This window comes from Rhinichthys klamathensis, unplaced genomic scaffold, assembly GCF_029890125.1.
Source record: "Rhinichthys klamathensis goyatoka isolate OS25496 unplaced genomic scaffold, OSU_Roscu_1.1 h1tg000222l_1, whole genome shotgun sequence".
Taxonomy (NCBI): domain Eukaryota; kingdom Metazoa; phylum Chordata; class Actinopteri; order Cypriniformes; family Leuciscidae; genus Rhinichthys; species Rhinichthys klamathensis.
In genome coordinates, this window is record NW_026606746.1 from 365,022 (window position 1) to 389,372 (window position 24,351).

Genomic DNA, 24,351 nt, shown 5'->3' on the forward strand with positions numbered 1-24,351 from the left:
GACCCCATTGCCTTCCATAGTTTCTTTCAAAAATATCTTACTGACTCCAATATATATAGGCTACAACAAGTTGATAAACCTTCAGCTTACATTTTCTTTCCTGTCCATGTTGCCTAGGTGCTGAGCAATTTATTTAATTTTCATGAAATATTACCAAGACAACCTTTTTACTTTGAAATAACATACACTAAATTATGCATAATAGGAATAGGAACCTGCATCAAGCTTTAATGCTGCATAGAAACACTTTGGGAGGTATTTTTCAATATATACGGTGTAGAGTAGACTCATCAGTATGTGCATCCATATTGGATCTGACTCACCTAAAACACCACTCTGATGCAAGAACACATTTCAGAAATGTAAATAAAATTCAATTCTGCTTGATTATTGTAATGGCATGGGGAGCGTAAACAAGTAAACAGAATTCGCTGGCATGATATCAGTAAAATATTTGATCAAGGGGGAATAAGGCTTATACCAGTGTACTTTGTAATTCAGTTAATGGAATTTTTGAAAAAAAGCCTGTCTGGCACTTATGTCTTTGGGATTGTTTGCCTTCTGAAGGTCTTTTCAGAGAAAGAATAAATGAAATAAACAAAAACAATCTGTTGCCTTCTCACAAAAGAGGCCACATAAAAAAAGCAGGAAACAGAATCATTAACATAAGAGAAATCTAGCTTTAACTCAGTAAACATGTTTTGACATCCACAGGATGTTTTAAGCAGCCTGATCAAATTGATGAGAAGAGGAAAACAAAAATATCCAAAAATTGGTTTAATAAACAAGATACCTGCAATAGCACATCTTTCAATACAGCCTGAAGGGCATTGCATCCAAATTGCAATCACAATATCAATATTTGGGTTCAAAAACTGCCAAACAAGTAGAGTGCAGGCATAGAAATGCCTAATACTAAAACATTCTTAACGTTTTTTGCTTTTAGAATTCATTGCTGTGTTTGCAAACAATCTAAAACATGTTCATTATCCAAAAAAGCCCGCTGATTATAAGATGCATTTTGGGGTAAATCCAAGTTTGGCAGACTTTCAAGCTTTCTAAAATACCCAAAGCACAATAAAAGTAGTCCACACAACTCGTTTCAATTAGAAATGAGTCACATTACAAAAGCAAAGCTGTTTGCTAATGGCATTTCATGCTGAATCTAAATCCAAGCCTTTAAATACACTGTTCTGTGCCCTGTGAGGTCAATTACTTTCATTAACATCTCTCTGTAATTGTGGAGGACATTCTTTTATGATGTAAATCACAGAATGATGTCAGCTGTGACGTAGTAATAAGCACTGTCTGTCAACCATAGCCAACTAGATTCCTCTTCATTCCCAATTTCCTGGACTGTGTCCAGATAGTATCATGATCAGAGTTTCAGTGCTATAAAATCACACTAATGCTGTGTGAGAAACGACATGGACAGAGTAATTAAAGATCACTGAAGCAGGGCTGTCGATGGCATTGAGTTTTTTAAACTCACCCATTGCTTTAGAGCAGGGATGGGCAACTTCAGTCCTGGAGGGCCATTGTCCTACAGAGTTTAGCTTCAACCCTAATCAAACACACCTGAACAAGCTAATCAAGGTCTTCAGGATTACTAGAAAGTTACAGGCAGGTGATTTTTTCAGGGTTGGAGCTAAACTCTGTAGGACAGTGGCCCTCCAGGACCAACGTTGCCCATCCCTGCTTTAGAGGCTAAACATGCTAAGCTAACGGGCATCTATTTCTTTGCTTCAAAGATTTATTTATGTTCTTTGTGATTTCATGGCACTCTACTTTGGGTTGACCTTGGTTGCATCGTATAGTGAAGACAAAAATACACAAGGTGTTATATAAAGTTACCTGGACAAGAAGGCAGGGATCCATCATTCCATGTATATCCAAGCAAATGATGTGGGACAACTGCCACTCAAAGTCTGTGTGTTGGTTTTCAGTGCTACAAAGTTCTGCTACAGAAGATGGATTCTGCAAACATGGTCAGTACCAACATTGTGCACATTCAATATACTCTAAAAGTCTTATTGCACTGATGTTTTTCACTGTTACCTGGCTGCATTGCAGTAATGCTTGTGTACAGGAACATTTCTTCACTGTCAGTTTTTGTGCATTCTATGCTGCACAAAACTTTCTCTCCATTTTTCTCCATGCAGTACAGGTCTTGTCAAAGGTCAGCATCATTCCTAAAATCTTCTCCTGTGGTGTCACGGCATTAAATCTTGATTACCTGACAGCTAGCTGACAGCAACAAATGATTAGCTCTACACAACAAAAATCATTCTTCTGTTCACGTCTATAGGAGATTGCTGGTTGGGCTTGAGGCCAAACTAGCCTTTTGAAACATGATATACAATGAACAGTTGCGGTTTGTTACCACCCTTTCTTGGAATGGCATGTTATGGCAATCTAATTATTTATCTTAAATTCTTGTAACAGATTAGTTTCTGGCCTTATTATTGGTTAAGAGGCTGATTTTCTATGTGGAACATTTAATTTATGGAAATATTATTCAAACATTTCCAAACTTAAACCATAATGAACATCCATATCAAGCAGGGCAGGAAAAAAATGAGTAGGGGGAGGCTGCAGACCTGGAGCCGGCAGATATACGCCCCTGGCAGTTTTACGCCCCGGCAGTTTTACGACCCTGTTGTTCCTGATGCGTCCAGTAGAGGGATATACTGCGAAATAACATCATTAAATCGACGCTTAATAAACCGTCCATAGACTTGACAATTTTGTGTTTTTTGTTAATTTAAATATAAACCTTATAGTGTAGATCTGCACGGATTAAATTATCTGTTTAACAAAAAAACAAGGGGGGTAAACGGACATCAAAAGAGATTGAATTAGGGTACACAAATCAATGCAATATTACATTTTGTCAATATAAAAACATGTAAGGTTCTTTACAACAGACTCAATGATATTATTTGTTTTATAAACCTTTGAGTTTAAAGGTTCTGACATTTTCTTAAAGGAAGAAAAAAATGAACTTTATATCAGAGGAGAATATTCTAGAATCAGGATTACTTTGAATGGTTCTGTCTTTATGAAGATGAAACTTGCCCAGAAGACAAAGTAATAATACCGTATAATCAAGTTTAACATCGTTAGAATTAAAATCTGACAAAAATAGATTCTGTCATTTGTATGTTAAATAATCTGCTAAAGTTATTGTTTTTTAGCAATGATGCAACATTTATTATTTATAAACGATTAGCTCGATAGAGCTTGGTATATCAATTCATTTATATATCAATGGATGGGTCTATAATGTATTTTGACAGGTTTCTGTTCTATCTGGCTTAAACTTAACTAACCACGTGTAGGTTTAGCTTCCCCTATCTTCTCTACTCAATTTAAAATTAATTTTAATTTTCTTTTGTTGCCTGTCTTTAGCTTGGCCTCTTCTGGTAAGACTCTGTTTACTCCTTGCATTAAAACATACTCCACATGGTTTATAGAGCAATATTACAGTAGATAATGGAAATATGTGATTTTTTTTTTACAGTCTATGGTGTGAACACACAAAAGACACATAATAGGTATGTAAATCTCTCTCTCTCTCTCTCTAAGTAAAGAGTTAAACTGCACACTCACTCAAATACGTTAAAACACATTAAAAACTTTCCCCATATGGTTTGAATGTAGATTCTGGTTTGAGTTGTTTCTTATAAATGAGATGATCTAATTATCTCATTTATATCTTAATATAATTTTTTTCTTAAAATAGCTTACTGATCTGGACTCAAAGGTATGTGCACTTAATGTGGGTTTTATCATACTCTGTCTTTACCTTTCTCTTTAACTTGGATCTCATAAAGGTGTGTTTGCTTTAGCTACTTAAGGAAATACACACACACACACACACAGGGACAAGGTCAAATTCACCATTGATGTCCTTTTTAACTTTTTTAATGTTTCATCAGTGAGCAGGAAGAAATAAAAAACAGTTAAAGAAGCGTGGCAAACCATAGGGGAGTCATCATAATTCATAAATGGTGTTAATAAATATTTTTTTGTGAACAACAATGTTGTCTATATCTTCTAAATGGCCCATGGAATTTTAGAAAAGGGATAAATTGTGTTTGTCTTCATAAAATGCTGTGTAGGACACTGTTTTGTAGCTGTATGATGACCAATAGAATAGTACAGCAGATATTTCATCGAGGATCCATATTATTACACGGTACTGCATGTCTAATGGGCTAAATATAGTTAATATCTAAATGTGACTTTATATAAATTCACAAAAACATATTTCACTCAGTCTCCTGTATATAAAAACCTACGGTGAATAGGCCTATAACTGCAGTAGGTCATAGCATCACCTGTCATAACACATAGTTGATCCAACTATGTGTATTTTTAATTTTTCAATTCACAAAAACAAATAGTCTTCTATAGGTTGAGTGAAGAGAGTGAAGCCCAACTGAATATCTACAGAAAATTTAATCCGTGGAGTTCTACACTGTAACGTTTATATTTAAATTAACAAAAAAACACAAAATTGTCAAGTCTATGGACGGGTTATTAATGTGTAAGCGTCGATTTAATGATGTTATTTCGCAGTATATCCCTCTACTGGATGCATCAGGAACAACAGGGTCCTAAAACTGCCGGGGCGTAAAACTGCCAGGGGCGTATATCTGCCGGCTCCAGGTCTGCAGCCTCCCCATATAGAAAAAAATGGGAGCCATGGAGCATCACTGCCATCATTTACTCCAATCACCAAGATTACCAGCATTCTTCATATGTGATTATATTTAGTAGTAGTATACAGGGCTGATTTTTTTGTATATTCTAATAGTTGGATTCATAACAACAACGGACAAGGATCCAGTCATAATGCGCCAAGAAATGTAAAGAATGCGAGCAAACTTAGTGTGGTTTGTGGCTACATTTTTAATTATTATGTTTTGATTATACGAACGTCAATATATACAAACATTTAAAAGACTGAAAAGAAAAGACTAAACAAGACTTGAGATTTTAGCACAGGAGATCATCGTGGATCTTCTTGAGGATTTTTGTCAGATAGTTCTTGGCTGGTTTGACTGATGATAGGATGTCTTCAATTTGACTCAACCTACAGAAGACAGAAAGCAAAAAACACTGACACAAGAGTAACACAAAATTAACATTTTATGTGAATACTTCAATAAAGTGAACAATATTGTAGCTGTTGGTAATATTTACAGTTCCATGTGCCAAGGAACACTTGTCGATTAATGATCTTGAGAGAAATGCTTTTTAAAATATATGATTTATTCAAATGTATTCAACATATTGACACTCGCAGCACCAATGAGAATTGCATTTAGACTAAAATAAAAGTAAAAATTGGTTTGTGGTGAAGAGGAAACTTTCTGATATGAAGTATTCTAGTCATAACTTTTCTGTCAAACAGACTAAGTTACAATTTATATTACAGATTAATATTTTTTACTTGACACATTTTCTTTGAACGATTAGATGCGGAAAGCTGTTGTGTTTCACTAAACACTGCCTAGAGACTTCACAATATTTCTTTCTAATAACAATCCTGTCTTATAACGGTGATGTTATCTCCACTCACAAAGCCAGATAACGTTCAAACGCATTGTGATCTAAAAATGTTAATTGCTTTCAAACCTTGTATTCCCCATGTGTTTTTTGAAGTCCTGTATGTGAAGTGGTCCAAAGGGATAGTCTGGAGTGACCATCAGACTTAACTCAAACTTTTCAAACGCTTTCAGGCTTGAGAAGACAATATGAACTCTGAAAAAGTAAAAACAATAACAAACAAGAGAGAGAGAAAAAAAAAAGATGCTTACACTTATTAATTTGTCATCATGAATGAATACAATCTTTCTTAAAAGCAGGAGGCTTTAAGTTGACATGTTTCAAATCATTTAGGGAATTAGGGATAAGGGAAATGTCACAACTGGAATCTGTCATCCACATAAGCACCACGGCTCAACAGGCCAAGGAAAAGTGTATGAGTAGTAAGCTAGTAAATGTGCACTGATAGGTGTAACCTACTGTGTGTCTATACAGGTGATCTTCAGGATGCGAAGCTTCAATCCTCCCCACTTCTTTAGCCGGTGAATCTCCTCACCTAAGAGCCTGAGACGACCCACCACCAAACTAATGTCATGAAGCAGCTGTTGAGAAATGACCATACAACACTGAGACTTCTCATCTTGTTCTTATATTTTCTCATATACCTTTGTAGCAAAACAATGTCAATGAATATTTTAGATACTTTCATTTAAATATTAATGTACATGCTTACCTCTGGTATATGTCGGGTAGTTGGGTACCTCTGTGTCCATTGAGTTTGAGACTGACAGTATAGTGTGAGTAACTTGTGAACCATGCTTGCATGACACTCAGACTTTTCCACTTAAAAAAAAAAAAGTAATCATCATCAGGAAAAAAAAAATATACAAAGTGGATTTCAAATATTTAATAATAAATAAATAAATACATAAATAAAATGAAAAGATAAACTGATTTATTGTTCACTCACCATCCAGCTGCAACTGGAAGCATACATCTACACTTCGCTCCACATCCTCAGTCATCCATTCCGTTCCTAATAGACACAAGAGTATTTTAAGCTACTGTTAAATGTGATAATAATAATTAAAAACCATTAGGAGTGATTATAAATGATAATTAGCTCACCAGCAGGTATTTGCAGGTTCACCTGCAGATGCACAGTGTTGTGAAGTAAGGTAAACAAGGCCCCCCTTTCATCTGTCGCATCAAGACGCCACTCGTTCAAACTGAAAGACAAATCATCATACCTTCAGCAATATCTATTTACATAGCAAAATATATAGGATAGGTATAGTGGTAAAAATAAATACATAAATATATATTTCACCTACCGAAGCAAACATCTAGTAATTTCTAGTATAGCATTTGTTATTGTCACAGGATGCCAAAGTGCCACTGCAATGGATTTTAAACAAAAGGGGGAAAAAAACCTGTTCAAAGTTGCAAGATGACTCTTAAGGCTACTTGATTCTCCTCGCAGCTTTTCCTGTTGGCCCTCCAAAGTCCTAAGCTGAATCTCCAGCTCACCAATTTCCCTGAAATGATTAGCATTTTCAGCATTCAGCAAAAATCTGTATCTTAAACATTCCTTATGGTGTGGATAGAAGAACATACCTCTCCTTCACAGTGATATCTGAATTAAGCCTTTTCAAATCTGTCAGTAGAGAGGGAAAAACACAGACAAACCATTATATCTTTCTTAGCTTCACAAAGCTGCCAAAATCAATAGTATAGAAGTAAACTTACCCTCTTCCTTGGCTTTTAAGGCTGGTCTGGTTTGAGGAGCATCAAGATGATCTCCCATAATCATGGACTCTACAGTTGCAAGTTCTAGTGTAGAAGAAGCAGTGTGTTATTTCACTATGATTATGTAGACATTTATATTACATACATTCAAACATGAAACAGAGCAGAGAAAAAAATCCATACCAGTTTCTAAATCATTAATGCATCCATCCAAGTCTTCCATAATTCCGTCTGTCTCTTTGATTTTAGATATCAGGCTTTGCTTTGCATCCTAATTGTATAAGGAAATTCAGATACACAGCAGTTAAGGCTTTTAGTTCATCTCGGCTAGCACTGAGTCCTTCTAAAAAAATAAAAAGTTAAATAATCTACAATCCTTTCTTCTGGGAAAACACACTGAAAAAATGTATGACTAATGATCTTGCACTTACTAATTATGTCCAATAAAATACTAGCAGCAGTAAATCAAGTTTACGGCTGTGATTTTTTTAATTATTTTTTTTATTAAAAAAAGGTTAAAGGTACAATATGCAGGATTTTCCGCCACCAGGGGTCGCTAACCTCTTACAATAACAAAGGCGTATATTAATGACGTATATTCCGCATTAAGCAGAATTATGAATATTGTCGTCAAGCTGATGGATCTTTTATGGATGAGTGAATACAGTGATGTTTTTATCATGACTGTGGTGTGAAGCAGGGCGCGATTGCTAGACGTATACCAGCGCCACACGCAACGCGAGTCCCGCGGATATAAAGGAATAAGGACATTTCATTCTACCGAACTACACGCAAGCGCTGAATTAATAACCACACAGGTCAGTTTATTAGAGGAATTAAACTTGAGGTAACGTAGCTCTGTTTCACTTGCTCTAACAGTTACACTATCACAATAAACGGCATTTGTGGGTGGAATGTTGTTAGTTAGGTTGTTTGTTGGCTGTATGAGACTAGCAGTAAGCTAGATCAACATTAGAGAATAACATACAGATCATATTCTAACTTTTCATGATGTTGAACTACATAACATTGATTAGTTTTATGTACATTTGCTCACCTGTTTAATAAAGTAACATGCAACACTCGCGTCTCTGTCAAGTCAAAGTTAGTCGTGGACGTGGAGCTCTCGGCATCTCAAAAGATGTTGATCTTCGTTTTAGTCCTCTTTTTGTCTCAAAGTCTGCTTGCCATGGTCCAAAATGTTTGAACAAAACAACAACAGCGTGAGCGTCCTTCTAGGCACAACGGGCATAACCGGCATAACCCAGTTGTCAACTTCTGTCGCCATGGTTACTAATGCAGTATGAGGTCAAACCTGGTGGAAACTGGGGGTAACGCGGATTTGACACCATTGACTGGCGACTCCTCACCCCGTTTAAATCGCAATTTTCTCACGATTTACAAATAGTTGGAAACATTTGGGATATTGTAAGTAATCAACTAAACAAAATATATAACATTGGCCTAGTGGTTTTTGGATATTTTACTGCAAAAATCCTGCATATTGTACCTTTAAGTCCTTCATTTTGCCCTTTCCAATTACCGGTACTGTTTTCATTGGAAATGTGGAACTTTTTTAGGGTCTATGTATCAGAATTTCTCTAATCTGGATGTTCAGACGAGAAACAAAGAGGAATTTTTTGATTAAAGAATAGTTTTACTTTTCAACGTTTCAAAAAAAAAAAAAAAATGCCTTTACCTGTGTAGTTTTAATGAGCTCTGAGTACAAGACTCCTTTAATTTCATGAGAATGTGTCTTGCTTCTCTTTCCAAAGTAAAGTCTTCGCTCTTTCAACTTGGATCCAAAGCTTTTTAACTGAGGAAAATGAACAAGGATGAAGACTTCTCAAAGATGAATGCTACTGTATATGCTATGATTTAACATAAAATGACCCAAGATTGGCTATAAAAACAACATACTTGTTCTTTAGAGAGAGTGCATATCTGTTGCTGAAGGGCTCCATTGATGCATCCCAGGGATTTCTCTTGTTCAGGCATTTGTTCTTTAAGTCTATGGAGAAATTAGTTTCACTAAATAATTCCCAAAAATAGTTCACACACACACACAGTCTTACAGAATTATGAAAACCACACTAGTACGTACCTCTCCACTATCTCTGTAAGGTTCTTACAGTCTTGCTCATACACTCTCTGCTTGGGATGGTATATGTATTTCTCTTTGAGAAAATCTTCCATTGTGCATGCATCACCAGCCCTACACTGAAAAAGGAAAGATGTCTTAAAAACTAACACATATTATGTTCACAAAGAGAGCCAGGCCACTTACATTGTCAGGAAGAGCACTTGCTCTAGATCTGTGGATGACGAAGTTGATACCAAAGTGGCTTAGGAACTCATTCACTGTGATGCTTCCGTCCTCAAGTTTCTGGAAATACAAGAATGAGATAATCACCCAGATGTTTATATTTTCAAAAGAAAATGTAAGTGGTGCTTGCACATGCAAAAGATGTAAGGGTGCACAAGCACACCTTCCCTAAACAAAAGCACACAATTTAACGTATTATTCACGTCCGTCGCATTTACAGTCTGGGACAAGTTACACTGCAAAAGTGGGGTTAGAGGTTTGTTCAGATCCTGAACAACAACTATAGTGGATACACAATAAACAAAAAAATCCCTCTAATATGGGAGATAATGAAAGTGTGGGTGAATACTGCTACCTTATTGAAATCAAATACATTATCCAGCGTCCCATCCATATGAGAGTCAAACTGCGAGTATCTGAGAGCTGAAAAGCACATCACATTTTCTTTAAAAAAATAAACCACATTGAAAACTTCTTGCATAAAGTGCATAAAAAAACGTACAGTTTTAACAGTTCATAAACAGTTCATTAACAGCATAAACAGTTCAACGTGTCTGAGAACTGACACAAGCAACTCACTGGATTCAGAGACTCCTGTATCTCCAATTTTCTTTGCCTTGGGATTTTGAGCAGCATGCCGTGTAAAATTACCTTCCCACTGTACAGCAGCTTCATGACAGTCAGGCCCCTGAGGAGACAGAATCTCAGGCATTAGCATAATAATGCACAATAGAACCCACGCTTAACACTTTATTACAGAACAACCTTTAAGCATGTAGCAGGAAATACCAAGCAATCAACTAATAAACTAAATAAATAAAACTAATAAACTAATAAACTAAAAATGTATATTTTGTTCATCATACCATGTCAGAAATGTTGGCTTTCTTGGTTTGTTCTGATGTATAAGGATCTTCCTCTGGATGAGGCCTTTTAAAGCATGGACTCGTGCTCGTGCCTGACTCAAAGACCTCATCCTCAAAAAGCTCTTCATTTATAGGTACAGCCAAAGAGCCATCCAGTTCATCTTGCTTGTTAATTGGCCAATTTTCAAGACTGCCTGATATATCTTCTTCACTGCTCATTTCAGGTAACTCTTCGTCATTAATATTGACTGGTTTGCAGTTGCTATTTTGTTCAACAACATCCAAATGTTTCTCTAGTTGTAGACTTCGTAAATCATTAGTACCTATGGTCACAGTTTTGTTTGGAGTTACAGTTGTAGCTCGTTTCGGTAGTTTTGGCACGATACCACACAATGACAACCTTGATGAGAACGGCTTTTTAAGACTAAAAGGTGTGGTCTTCTCACTTTGAACCGAATTATTTTTCTGCTTAACATTAGGCGTGACATTTGAAGCTGGCTCAATAGAAATTTCAGTTTCACGCTGCTCTTTAAGGGAAATCTCTGGGAAGGAACAAGAAGGCAGAGGCGCAGTTGTGCTTCCTGTTATCACTTTTTGCTCTTCCTGGATACGTCGTGAAATATTTTGAAGCTCCATTTGAAAATCTGCTAGACTTCTCCGTCTTGCTTTTGCCGGTTTTAATTCTTCTTGACTGAAGGAATCAGCGATGGACTCATTTGAGGAGGAACCTTCCTGTTGGACTGAGCTTGTACTTTGTTCCTTGTTAGACCAAAGAGCTTGACTCTCCTCTTCATTTCTTGAACCACTGGAAGTGTTTACATTGGCTTCTCTCTGGTCAAACAAAACACCTTTCTCCATTTCAATGGGTATTGTTAGGATCTTTGTAATCTGCATGTCATTTTCGTCATCAGTTGTCATCACATTGCTTGGATGTGCCATTTCGCAGTATTTGTTCACTTGCATGACAGCTGGGTGACATGACATTGTCTCTGTGTTGTTGCATTTAAGGTTTTTGCCATCAAGATCAAAAACATGTTTTGAGGGGAAGGCATGGTTAATAGCACACTTGGCAGCTTCAATCACCTCATTTTGTTCTTCACTTGACACTGTGCATCTATAAACAGATGTTGATGCCCAAAGTGCACTTTCATTTGCTTTGATCTCTGAAGCACTTGCTGCCAATGTGCTTTTTGAGTCAACTACAATTGTGTTGCATCCTGTTAATTCCATTTCATCATCAACACAGGGGATAGCTAGATTTGATGCACTGGCTTGACATGTCAGTTCCATGCAGTCAGACTGATCCTGCCTTTGACAGCTTTGTGCTGTAGGTAACAGATTACTCTCATGCTTCCTTTCCTTATTGGATACAAAGCTCTTTAACATGATATTCCCGGTGAGTGCCTGGGTTATCTCCATACTGTCAACATCATGACTGGAGGATGTAGATACAAGGTTCAAACTTTTCCTTGATTTCCGGAATGGTCTGCCGTATTCAGCCTCAAGCACAACAGTCTGAGTCTGACATTGTGTCATGTCCATGTCATCAGGGTTGGAGAAATTGGTCTGACAGTTATCAGCTTCAGTGTTTTCAGGATAAGACATCAAGGACACCATCCTTGCTCCTGACTTTCTTCGAGTCATTAAAGCTTTATGCTTTTGCTCACTGACTGGTGCCATATGTACTTCAGTCATCTCCATAGGTACAACAACAGTGATAGTTTGATTAGCGGAGAATGGTACTGTACCTGTATCAGCACTTCCTAAACAGGCCCGGTTTGAGTCAATGTTCATAGTGTTGCATCCAGTCAATTCCATTTCATCAGGGCTTGGGGGTGAAATCCCAGCAAAAGTACTTGGTTGGCATGTCAAGTCCATACAGTCACTCTCATTATGTTTAGGTGATGTAGCAGGTATCAGAATGCTTTCATCTCTTTCCTTCTTGGTGGCTGAAAGAGCATTTAGTATTATACGCCCTGTGAACCCTTGAGTAATGTCCATCCCATCACCGTCTTCAGTTCTGGATACCGATGTATGAGCCCAATCCTTCCTTGAGTTGCTTAATGGTATGTCTCCACTGACCTGTTTAGCCTCGGGAAAAATAGATTGACACTGTGTCATCTCCATATCATCAGAATTTGCAGTTTGGGCAATGGAGAGGTGGCCTGATTTGTTGTGATCCAATATCTCTTCATTTCCAACCAAATTAAAACAGGACATTTTGCTTCCTCTGGATATTGGAGGCGGAGCTTCCTCCTTGACAATCCCTGCATGCTCGTCTTCTTGAACAGTTCTGGATACAGATGCAAGAGAGAAACTCTTCCTTGAGTTGCTAAATGGCTTGTTTCCACTTGATGGTTTGGCCTCGAAAACAACAGCCTGTGACTGTGTCTTCTCTGTAACATCATTATTAGCAGTTGGAGCTATCAAGTTGTTGCCAGATTTGTTATGATCCACTATTTCTCCATTTCCAAAAGCATCAAGAGTGGACATACGGCTTAGTTTGGGAAACAGAATGTCCTCTTTTTCTCGAATAGATCCATCTAAAGCCCCAGTAATCACCATATCATCAGAATTAGCAGTTTTGACTATTGAGAGATTGCTCTGAAAACAACCAGTTATGTTTTGATCTGTTGTCTCCCCAATTCCAATCACATTAAAGGATGACATCCTTCTTACTTTGGGAATTGGAGACTGCTCCTTCATATTCATTGTGTGGTCTTTTTCTCGAACAGCTAAATCAAATGCCCCTGTCATCTCCATCGCATTGTCATCCTCAGAGAAAAAATGGGATCTATTGTGATCCAGAGCAGCCTGGACATTGCGAGTGATATTTCCTGTAACTTTAACACTTCCTTGATTTTCAGAAATGGAGGGTGCAAGAGGCTGAGCATCATATCGGTTTTCAAGTACAACAGTGTGACTCATGGTTGTCTCTATATCGTCATCTTCAACAAATGTAACACGGGATTGTCTACGTTGAAGGGCCTGTGGTAGTTTTGGGTTACCCTTGCCACCTGGATGTTGCTTCATTAAAAAAGATGGTAAGTGATTCTCCTTATCAATTTCCATTGTGCTTGTATTGGCTGAACAGAAGACACTTTCCAGCTTATTTTCTGAATTTGGGGGCTTAATGGTGTTTACAGTGGGTAAGCACATACCGGCGAGAAAAGCACTAAAGTCTGGGTCTGTTGCAGCTTTTTTACTCTCTGCTTTTGCTTCACGTGGCAAACCCTTCTGACTTGCAACATTCAGATCACCACAGACTGTCTGAGCCACTTTGAAGCTACAATCTGAGTTTGGTTCTTCTTCTATTTCATAATCCTTATCAATTGTGATTGTGTGACTTTGAGTAATATCCATGTATCCAGTATTCTCTCCGAGCAGCATTGTTCTATCCACACAGTCATCTTGTAAGACTGGATCAGAGAAGAAATTCTCCTACAATTTGAGAGAGAAAGGTAAAAATAATCAGTATGTGTCAAAACAAGGTGGGTTTCATTGAGACATTAATACAAAAACTCAGTAGTAGGTACTGATAATCATCAAATATTGTACGCTCACACACTCCAAATGAAATGTCTGTGGCAGCATATCCTTAGTTTAATCAGGGATGTCATAAACTGCAGAAGTCTGAAAAATCCATAATGTTTTTGCCTCTGCAGCCTTAGATTAGTACCTTATGCTGGGATAGATAAAGAGGAGTGTTCAACAAAGTTTCCAGGCCTGAAAGAAATGGAAAGGTTTAGTGGTTCACTCTCTGACTATGAGAATAATTTTCAGGAAGTATGTAAATACAAGCATGAGATCAATAGATTATGTTACAGTGAACAACATTTATGCAATTACGCATAAGTGAACACACTCTAATTATTTTGAATAATAACACATGCAATGCGAACAAGATTGGAGAACAATGGTCCCAATTGGTCAACAATATTTGACAATTTTTCTTGAAAACTACCTTTGATTTGGTGATTTCCCTCATCAACAAAACGCAGAATCCTGTCATTAGAGGAAAAAAGAAAGTTACAGATTTTCATATATCTTCATGTGGATACAAAAAATCCTCAAACATGTTTAAACTTGAACAACATGTCAGTTAGAAAACAATGAAATAGTATAATCTATTACTTACTTTTCATCTGGTCTATCTCCTGATAAATTTAACAGAACACAATAAAGCAAATAACAGTGTGTCAGTGTTTTATATATGCAAGTTGCAACAGAAATATTTTATACTTTTCATTTGACAGAACTGGTACACATAATCCTTAACCATGACCCACCAATTACATCACATAAAAACTAGAACAAGTTAAAAACAAGAAACATTTAAACAAGAAAAATGCTCAGTGCTCACCAACATGTGTGTTTTGTATGGATGCCAGAACAGGAGATTCACTTTTTGCATCACTGTGAAAATTTAAACATCGTAAATGAACTATCTAACTATATTTAATTTCAACGTTATTTTGGGTCAACATTATTGCACTTACTTTGTAAAGACTCGAACATTATTTGTAGTGGCAAAACTCACTCTTCGCGAATTTCTCTTCTTCTCTACAGGTTTGGCAATTTCCTCCTTCATAAACATACACACATAGTAATATATATACTGTATATATATATATATTTTTTTTTAAAGAATTAAAACAAAAAAATGTATTAAAATTTTTTGTACCTTAATCACCTTTTGTTCCTCTTGCTCAGATCCAAGTACTTTCATAGATATCCGAGAAGCTTTTAAAATCTGTCAGAGGACAATCAAGAGGAACTATTTACTGTTTTGAGACAATTAGGAATTTATAGAAAACTGGGAAGACACTTGCAGGCTGCAATAGAGTGAATACAGGTAAATTGGCACACTTAAGCTTAATCACCTATCATTACGGTCTATATTCTTAGATTACTAAAAATCAGCAGTTCATCCTAAACTAGTATGTGACGATAGTGAAGCCATTTGGATTATACTTTAAAAACAACAGAAAGGATAAATCATCAGAAAGTGTCACATTTTCACAACATACTGGATACTTACCGAAGAAAGTCTCCTTCTTGAGGATTTCACTGCCTCACTGCTGGGAAAAGTAGCAAGATTACACACATTTTTTGGGGGGGGATAACATATTATTATGAAATTTACCTGGAAAGAAAACCATTTACCTAATAAACATGCACATTTACATATATTAAGGAGATGCTTTTATCCAATATGACTTGCAAATAGAGAACATCGAAAGCAATTTGTCATATCCATAGTGCACAACGCCACGTTAAAATGTGAGTTAGATTTAAGTTTAAGAAGATGGTTTTGCATTTTCAAAGAATGGCATTAATTTTATGAATAACAAATGATCAACTCAAAGCAAAAGGCTACTCATATAAATGCTTCTTTACATATTGCATTTACACAATCATTATATAAGAATATAAGATATTAAAGAAAGACTCATTAAGTCAGCAGCTTATAATAAATGAAAAGCAATCTGTGCAGTTTTCCTGAATCATACCACCACGATGTGACAGAAGGCTACTGAAACCTGAATGCTTAATATGCTAAAATATTAGACTTGTTTTTATTAGGTGTGAGCTCATAAATACAAATACAATATTTTTGTCATTTGCATGAGAGCAATGCAAATGGAAATGTATTATTGGTGTATCAAAACGTTAACTGAACTCTGTATTCAGTTTGAACTGACGCTCCCAACAGCAAATAACATCAAAGAACCTTTGAACATTTTGGACATGCGCGGAGCGAATCAATCATTTTTACAGAATCAATAAGTGTAAGCATGCATTATTCATCCAAAGCATGCCAAATCGGTCTGCACAACTCTGGTAAAACATTACACACACACACACACACACACAAAATCAACTTACCCTGAATTCAGCGGCTCCATCTTCAATGCATGTGCATAATACAGCGCACTAGATCTAAATTAAAAGTGAGAGACACTATAAAGTAACCTGAAATTAAACATAATGATGATTTGTTTTAATTACTCTAGACTAAATATTATCTACATTACAGTAACAGTTCTGTATTTCCTCAAGTTTTGTTGAATCCAGTGACAGTGTGTGTGTATTTGTCTGTCAGACGAGACATTCATACGCCCATAACAACAACAGCAACATTAACGTTACACCAAAGAAAACAGCCCTCGATATTTCAACAAGTTTAAAACATGTTTTACTCTCATAAATGCCATCGGACGACAGATTAGCAGTTGAAAAATATATATAATTAAAGCGCAATACCTAAAAGTTAGTTCCCTCCATTCGCTGCTTGTCTTTTTTTTTTCTTCGCAAAATTTGAAATCAACCGCCGCGTCTCTTCCTCACGCCTAGTGACTTGACGTGAGACGTGACGTGGCGCGTAAAACCAGACACGCAGCTCTCGTGTCCTCTAGTGGAGCGGATGATAATATATTTAAATAAAATAAAAACTCTTTAGCGTGATATTATTTTTGTTTGGATTAATTTCCTCTGTAAGAATCTTACAACAATATATATTTGTATATACATACATTTAGGTTTAACGTTATAAATGAATCTCAGTCAAAACCTCAAAACGGGCTTGTAACGGAAGCGGAAGTGACGTGGTTTATTTTGAAAATTGAAGGCGCTTTTAAAACGTTATTTGCAGATCGATATTAGCTGAGTTTGGTAAGTTTATACACATTCATACATACTTTAAAATCATTTTTTATCACTGTAGATTAACGATGTGAGATCTTTTAGTAAGAAATCGCACTGCATTTACGGTAAGAAAAAGTTGACATGACAAGAGACAGAAGCAAAGTGTGACATGTAACGTTACCCTATACATAGTGCATAGTACATAGTTTTTTTAGATCAACCAAACTTAATTTCTTGACATTACGTATGTGTATATACACGGTGTTAATGTATTTCAGGCAGTCGTTGTTTTAGTGTAAGTTAATTGTATCTCATCGCATCGATCAATATTCTTCTTAAATATTAAAAGCAGTAAGTTACATCCTCTGTTTCTCCAGAAAGCTGCATTCAGACATGAAGAGAGTTCAGATGAAAGACGCTGCGATTTCTGCACAGCCCAGAGCCGCACATGTCAAGAACGACATGGACAATAAGTGGGCATCTTTGTTCAAACGTTCAGCAAAGATTTCCTTTACCTCAATACCTAGTTTTATTTTAAATATATATTCAATATTTTTTTCAGGAAGAGCCAGCACAGGACTCTGAAAGTGTAAGTACCATGGTGTGAAATGATAGTCTGCCTGTCAAATAAAAACGTAGTTACTACTAGTAAGATAATTCTGTCCAGTCTGTATAAAAAAGGAAATGTATACTATTTTGATTTTCTTAGGCCAACCACTAGATATGGGCAACAAAACGATATAAGGGAGCAGAATCGAGCATTGACTACAACAAATGAAGACCTGCAGAGACAGCTTGAAGAAATGAAGGTGATTACACTAATCATTGATTTAGTGTTTTGCCCAAATGGATTAAAGACAAATTAATCAAAGAGTGCACTGCTATTTTAGAATATTTGCTAAAGTCAGTTGAGTCAAATACATTTAATACTCAAAACCATCATGTTTCTGAAGGAAACAGTGACTGAACTGGAGCTGCGATGCACAGACCTTCAAGGAGAAAATCGAGAAATTCAAAAGCAGCTGCGAGACTGCCACGTCCTCCTCGTTGCAGAAAAACTTGACCCAGGTGATGATTTATTTTATTGCTCTGTTGTATTGACACATGAAGAAGAGCAGTGTGTTTTGTTGAGTTGTAATCAAAACAGCCTCAAATTCAGTTTCAGGGGGAAAGTTGGGTCAGACAGCACAACAGAAGGAAGAACAAAGACAAGAAGTTATGGTAACTCATTTTGATTTTGATTTTATTTATATAAATGCTATTTTTCAATTGATAAATATTTATTTTGGTATCCTATATACAGTAGTCAACATTTGAAGTGGATTAAAACCTTTCATCAAAGTTATACCTGAATTACAACAATGCAAGAGGAAGCTGTCTGAAAGGGACGTCCAGGGGTACTAAGCCAGATTGTATCCTAAAAACATAAAACCACAGCTGCCCAACTCACTGCAGAATTAAATACGCATCTCGACTCTCCTGTTCCCACCAAAACTGTTCATCTGGAGCTTCACAGAGTCAATATTCATGGTCAGACTGCTACAGCCAAACCTTTGGTCACTCATGTATTGTTCTCAGATGAGTCCACCTTCACTGTCTTTCCCACATCTGTTGGGTGTTTTGGAGGAGCAAGTCAGAAAATGTGTTCCTCCACCAGGATCACATAGTGATCTGGCCAATGTTCTGGAAGAGGAATAGCTCAAAAACGGTGAAATGCATGTATCTGTCATTCCCAAGACGAAATGATGCTGTAAAAGGAGGCCCAAAACCAGGTGTATCAGTTTCATTGTCCACCCCGTGTGTGATAAAAAAAAAAATCTGTAATAATTTTTCTTCGATTCTTTGCCTTTTGGCAACATGAGATACTGATACATGAACTAATGGTCACTGCAGGCACATACAGTATAATAGGGATTGATTATATAATCAGCCATATTGTACAATAATCTGTTATGCCGTCACACCAGATTATTTGCTTTTTTTTTGGGTCTGATTCCTTTTCTGATGTAAAAGCAGACATATAAGACTCCATTCTTAAATACAGATGACGTCTAATTCTAGTCTATAGCATGTTTTCCCTGGAGAATAAGTCCTGACAGTGCAAGGCTAGTGTTAAACCGGAGTCACATACATTGGCCCTCAGTTAATTAATAATTTTTTGGCCATTTTGTTTTTTTCTAATGGCAGACTGTTTCTCAAAATCTCCTGACTGAGCTGAAACTGTTCGGTGAGACGGCACAAGAGCATGCAGCAAATTTACTGGTGAGTATCAGTATTTTGTTTTTAATATTCAAAAATTCTCGGTTATTTATCCTGATTTGAATGTCCCGCGGCACTGACCAGACATTAATACAAATGTTTCACTGAGACTGATTTATATGAGGATGAAATTACACACATTTTGCTCTGCTGGGCTAGAGGCTGTATAATTAATCATAACGCCAGGTCCACTGCCGATGAAATATTCATTTGAAATGTTCTAATCCTTCTAAATGTTATTGAGTGCACCTCTCCAAAACTACTAGAATATGGCATGACCTAGAATGGGTTCAGTGAGGATATTGTCAATCTCGGTTTGCTTCCAGGAAGTGCAGAACACCATGAGGGACCTGACGGAAGTGCATGAAAAGCTCCAGCAGGAGAGGACATGGTTCACTTTGGATGTGGAGGAAATGGAGAGAGCTTTGGGAGAGGCAGAGAGACTCTTGATGGAATAAATGAGAGAAACTCTTTCATTGGCTATAAATATTGCAATGCCATATGGTGTTTTCTGAGATCTGTCAGTCTGAGAGTGAGAACTGGCTGAAAAAAGCATTTGGATGAAAGTGTAACATATTGTTGCATTTAAAGGAACATCCACCACTCACCATTTCCAAAGTACATTTTTTTTTAAATATGACCCAAATGCTTTCTGTGTTTGTCTGCTGACAAGTTGAGATATTTATATAAACTTTTTCCATGTACCTCTAAAAATTGCAAAGCACTTCTTGAAAGATGCTGACTGTATGCTATTTTCATTTGAATGATCTGTGCGAATATGACCTGGAGTAAATATGATTAAATACTTTACAAAGTTATGTGCTGGTATTTACTCTCATCATAGTATCTGAGACTTAAAGAGCAACACCAGGTTTGATTAAAACCCCTATACTTTTCAAGCATTGTCCCATATGATGTGGAAATTTACACCACATAACATGGGTGGAGAATGGTACAGTTTGATTCTTTTTTTTTTTTACAGAGAACGTTGACATCACTAATATATATATATATATAGGCCACATACATGCGCGCACACACAAATATATATTTACATAAATAAGGGGTTGTATGACAAAAAAGTTTAGGCATGGGAGTCCCTGCATTACATAAACAAACAAAAATTAACATGAAAACAGCGATGACATTATATATTCAAAGTTTGGAATATTTTTGTCCAGATCAATAATTAGTGAAGGTCACTGGATGTGATGAAGACAAGTGTTTCACAGCTATATATCAGTAGTGTTTAGTAACTTGCATAATTATTTATCTCACACATCCATGGTGTAAATGAGAGGTGCTCTTGTCCCCAAATTTAGAAGCATCACAAATTTACATGACCATTCTATATTATGAATATAGTCAAAGCTAAGCGGTATGACACAATATGATTTTTTTTTTTTTGAAAGGAACATTTAAAGAAGTAAAAGGGAGAATTAGGGAGAATCAATGATTTATAATTTACTGCCATTGTGTGTGTGAATAATATGTAGGCCTAATCAAAAATCTGATTATGTAATTCAGCTAACATGTAGCATACATAGCTACTGCGCCAAATAAACTGCATATGCCATCTATGCTGCCAGACTCATGCTTATAAGCACAAGATAGTTTTCCAGTGAGACAGCTCTTCACAATGCCATCTCACGTCCACTTAAAAAAAAAGTCACTTCACTTTAAAACTGTCTGCATTGCTATAGCAACCAATGCAAACATGTCAGAAAATGACACCCACCGCCTCAACACATTTCATTTGATCACTTCCGAAAAACAGTTCAGACAGTGTGTTCTACTGATCAGATCTGAAAGACAAAACCTGCTGAACGGCATGAGAATGTTTTAATGGAGTGTGTTTGAGACAAGAAAGGAGAACATTTTCTGTAAAATGTGTATCTCATCCATTTAATCATAGTAATCAAAACAAGTGCACTACAATGATGAAGTCTCATTATCAGGAATACAGTGATACAGTGTTCTTACAGTAAGCCAAAAAACAAAACAAAAAACATGTTGGCCTGGTTTCACAGACAGGGCTTAGATTAAGCCAGGATTAGGCCTTAGTTCAATAAGGACATTTAAATGTGCCTTAGAAAATAAAAACATTACTGATGTGCATCTTGAGACGAAACAATGGCACTGCCATATTTTAAGATTTGTCAGTGCAAGTTGCTTTCAGTTAAAACAGCTCAAACATGCATTTTAGTCTGGGACTAGCAGTCTGTGAAACCAGGGGTTGGACACTTAAACCACACTTAAAAATCTATGAATGTCAATGCATTATATTATTATTATAAATTCTGACAACTTTTTTTCAATGTTTTGTTATGTAATGCAAAATCTTCACACATTATTAAGTGTCCAAATATGTTTGGGGCCACTGCATATCTCATCAGTGAATGTGTCATAAGAGTACAGGAGATGATATTTCTGCGGTCTGCATCATGTACACACAGCACACTCTTTTGGGCATTTAGTCACCAATACGTTATAAATAAAAATACCAGCCAGGGGGATAATGGCAGCAAAAATATGAACACAACATTACTCATGTCATTTGTTTAAAATAAATATGAGTCACATTTTTAGAGCATGTGTGGCTTAATGTGGCCTACAGTATTTGGGGATTTTTAGTTGAATGTGAGTGGTACTTTCCAGTGCAAAATATAAAAGATCCAGAATGACATATTACTATAATAATAAAAGTTTTTAAAGGGCAACATAATAACTTTTTTCTTTACTTTTGAGAGTGTTAAGTCACAATGCACATACTTCAGATTTCGACCCTTTCAAGACACAATTACTCATTTTAATTTTGAGTAATCCAGTTAAATGCATTATGATGCCTTCAGGTGCATATTGCATAACATGCATTGTGGGTAATACAGCTGTAGGAGGCATAACATTCCAGTAACAACTTTTCAAAGTGTTAACAACCTGCTTTGAAGTGCATATTATTCTCTCTGACTCATTCCGATCAATAACACCTTGCATAGCTCTATCTGTCTTTGGATGTAACATAAGGTATTTCCCATCTGGATGTTCAACACAGCAAGAAATCTGTCCTTGTCTTTTTCTCTGTTTTAAATGACAATAAATGCATAGAATAGAATTAGATTCTTCAGGCATTGAACCATACTCTACACAAGCCTGCAGATGTTTATGCAGTTACAATCTCTTCAAAGTGTTACTCCGCCATGACAGTTGACCTGGAAAACACATATGCTGGCTCCGTCCGAAATCGCATACTCTCTTGAGTAGGTACTTATTTTGAATAAGTAATACTTCACAAACGCTAAAAAAAGTACAGTCTATGCTAGTATGAATGTAATCTGAACGTACTACAGTACATCTGCCATGTTGTCATTATCATGTGACCTTCCAGCTTCAGTTGCGCTTCACTGATATTCACAAATGTTCTGCCATGGCCTCATGGGATAGTAGTGTCCATGCACACTTCAGAATTTTGTTAGCCTGGTTAAAACCAGACCATTCTCAGTTGTAACTGAGTTATGGTCTGGCAAAGCGTCATAGACAAATCATTTCCAGGGGGGCGTCACCAACGGACGTCGCGGATAGACCTAAAACCAATCAGAGCGATGAAGGAGATGACGTATGCAGAGCGGCGGAGAAACATCTCCGAGTGTCGTTCTTTGCTCGGTTTTTAACAAAAAGGAAGCGTTCAAATTTCTAACGAGTGATGTTCGACGGCGGCATCCATCTTTGTAATGTAGGCTACAAAATCTGCTTCAAAATCCCAGCGCTGTCGTCATCATGTAAAGCCCGCCCCAACGTTTCTGATTGGTGCCGCGATTTCGGCGGATTGGAAATGAGCTTGAATGAGCTCTTTGCCAGACTAACTTTCAGAGCAAATCAAAATTGGCCGGAAGTTGTCTGGGTTTCCCAGGCTAGAATTTTGTAGGAAGTAATATGTCTTTCAGGTACTTTTTGCCTATTCTTTAATGAGTACTGTGAATTCAGACATACTTCTTTTGTCACATACAGTTTTTCGCAGGGAAGTATGCGATTTCGGATGCAGCTGCTGTGTCTGAAATCAAATACTTCCCTACCTTATAGTATGCGAAAAACAGTACGGCAAAAGAGTAGTATGTCCGAATAAATATTTGGAATTGGAAAACAGTAGACAAAAAGTCCCTGGATGACCTATTATTTCCACTGAGATTTTGAAGTGTGCATTCGATGGACACTTTACTCTTTGTGAATAGAGTATTTGTGAATGGACACAACTGAAGCTGGTAGGTCACGTGACAGTAACAACATGGCAGATGTAGTACTTTTTTAACGGTTGCAAAGTAAATGTAGTATCAACTCACAGTGATACTTTACAAAACTGTGTTCTGAACGCAACGTGTGAAATCGATACTGCATAACTGGAAACATGTTCATATACTTGCGTAGAATATGTTTCAAAGACATATGTTGCGTTCAAGTCATGTCAGAATGATCACACTTATGAGTTTCACATGAATGCCACCTTGAAGTCGAAAATACAGGGAAACTTGTTGTTGTATTCAAGCTCCATAAATAAAGTCATAATTATAATACTTTTTAAAATCACAATTGACTTTTTATCTCATAATTTCAACATTTTATCTCATATTGACTTTTTATCTCATAATTTAGGCTAGATGTTGAATTTTTGATGTCATAATGACTTGGTGTCATGACTTTTTATCTCTGTTTTGACTTTCATGTTATAATTGTTTTCAACTCAATAATTTTGACTGCCATAATTGTTCGACATAATTTTGCCTTTCAATCTCATAATTTTGATTTTATCTCCTAATTATTACTGTCATAGTTTTGACTTTTTAATATCATAGTTTCGACTTTATATGTCATATATTGACTTGAACACACATGACATAGTTATGATTTCCAAACTCCTAAGGAAGGATTGGATTGGATTGGAAGGACGAATTCTTA

General features: G+C 36.5%; 2 protein-coding genes across 2 annotated transcripts; one reads left to right on the forward strand and one right to left on the reverse strand.

Moving 5' to 3' along the window:
* Positions 1-4,897: 4,897 nt before the first annotated feature.
* knl1 (kinetochore scaffold 1) lies at positions 4,898-16,441 on the reverse strand. The gene is made up of 25 exons (XM_056264530.1): positions 16,387-16,441; positions 15,539-15,578; positions 15,182-15,250; positions 14,997-15,082; positions 14,861-14,913; positions 14,636-14,654; positions 14,462-14,502; positions 14,177-14,223; positions 10,498-13,938; positions 10,211-10,319; positions 9,987-10,054; positions 9,593-9,691; positions 9,410-9,525; positions 9,226-9,316; positions 9,005-9,121; positions 7,489-7,576; positions 7,306-7,389; positions 7,174-7,213; positions 6,990-7,094; positions 6,685-6,785; positions 6,527-6,592; positions 6,290-6,399; positions 6,037-6,158; positions 5,647-5,772; positions 4,898-5,101 (listed from the first exon to the last, which is right to left on the reverse strand). The coding sequence occupies exons 1-25, from the start codon at positions 16,404-16,406 to the stop codon at positions 5,005-5,007; spliced, it is 5,355 nt and encodes a 1,784-aa protein (XP_056120505.1). The 5' UTR covers positions 16,407-16,441; the 3' UTR covers positions 4,898-5,004.
* A 656-nt stretch (positions 16,442-17,097) lies between these two features.
* knstrn (kinetochore localized astrin (SPAG5) binding protein) lies at positions 17,098-20,033 on the forward strand. Its single transcript, XM_056264556.1, has 8 exons — positions 17,098-17,172; positions 17,523-17,618; positions 17,708-17,734; positions 17,855-17,954; positions 18,099-18,213; positions 18,305-18,366; positions 19,333-19,407; positions 19,731-20,033. The coding sequence occupies exons 2-8, from the start codon at positions 17,539-17,541 to the stop codon at positions 19,860-19,862; spliced, it is 591 nt and encodes a 196-aa protein (XP_056120531.1). The 5' UTR covers positions 17,098-17,172; positions 17,523-17,538; the 3' UTR covers positions 19,863-20,033.
* The last annotated feature ends 4,318 nt before the right edge of the window (positions 20,034-24,351 follow it).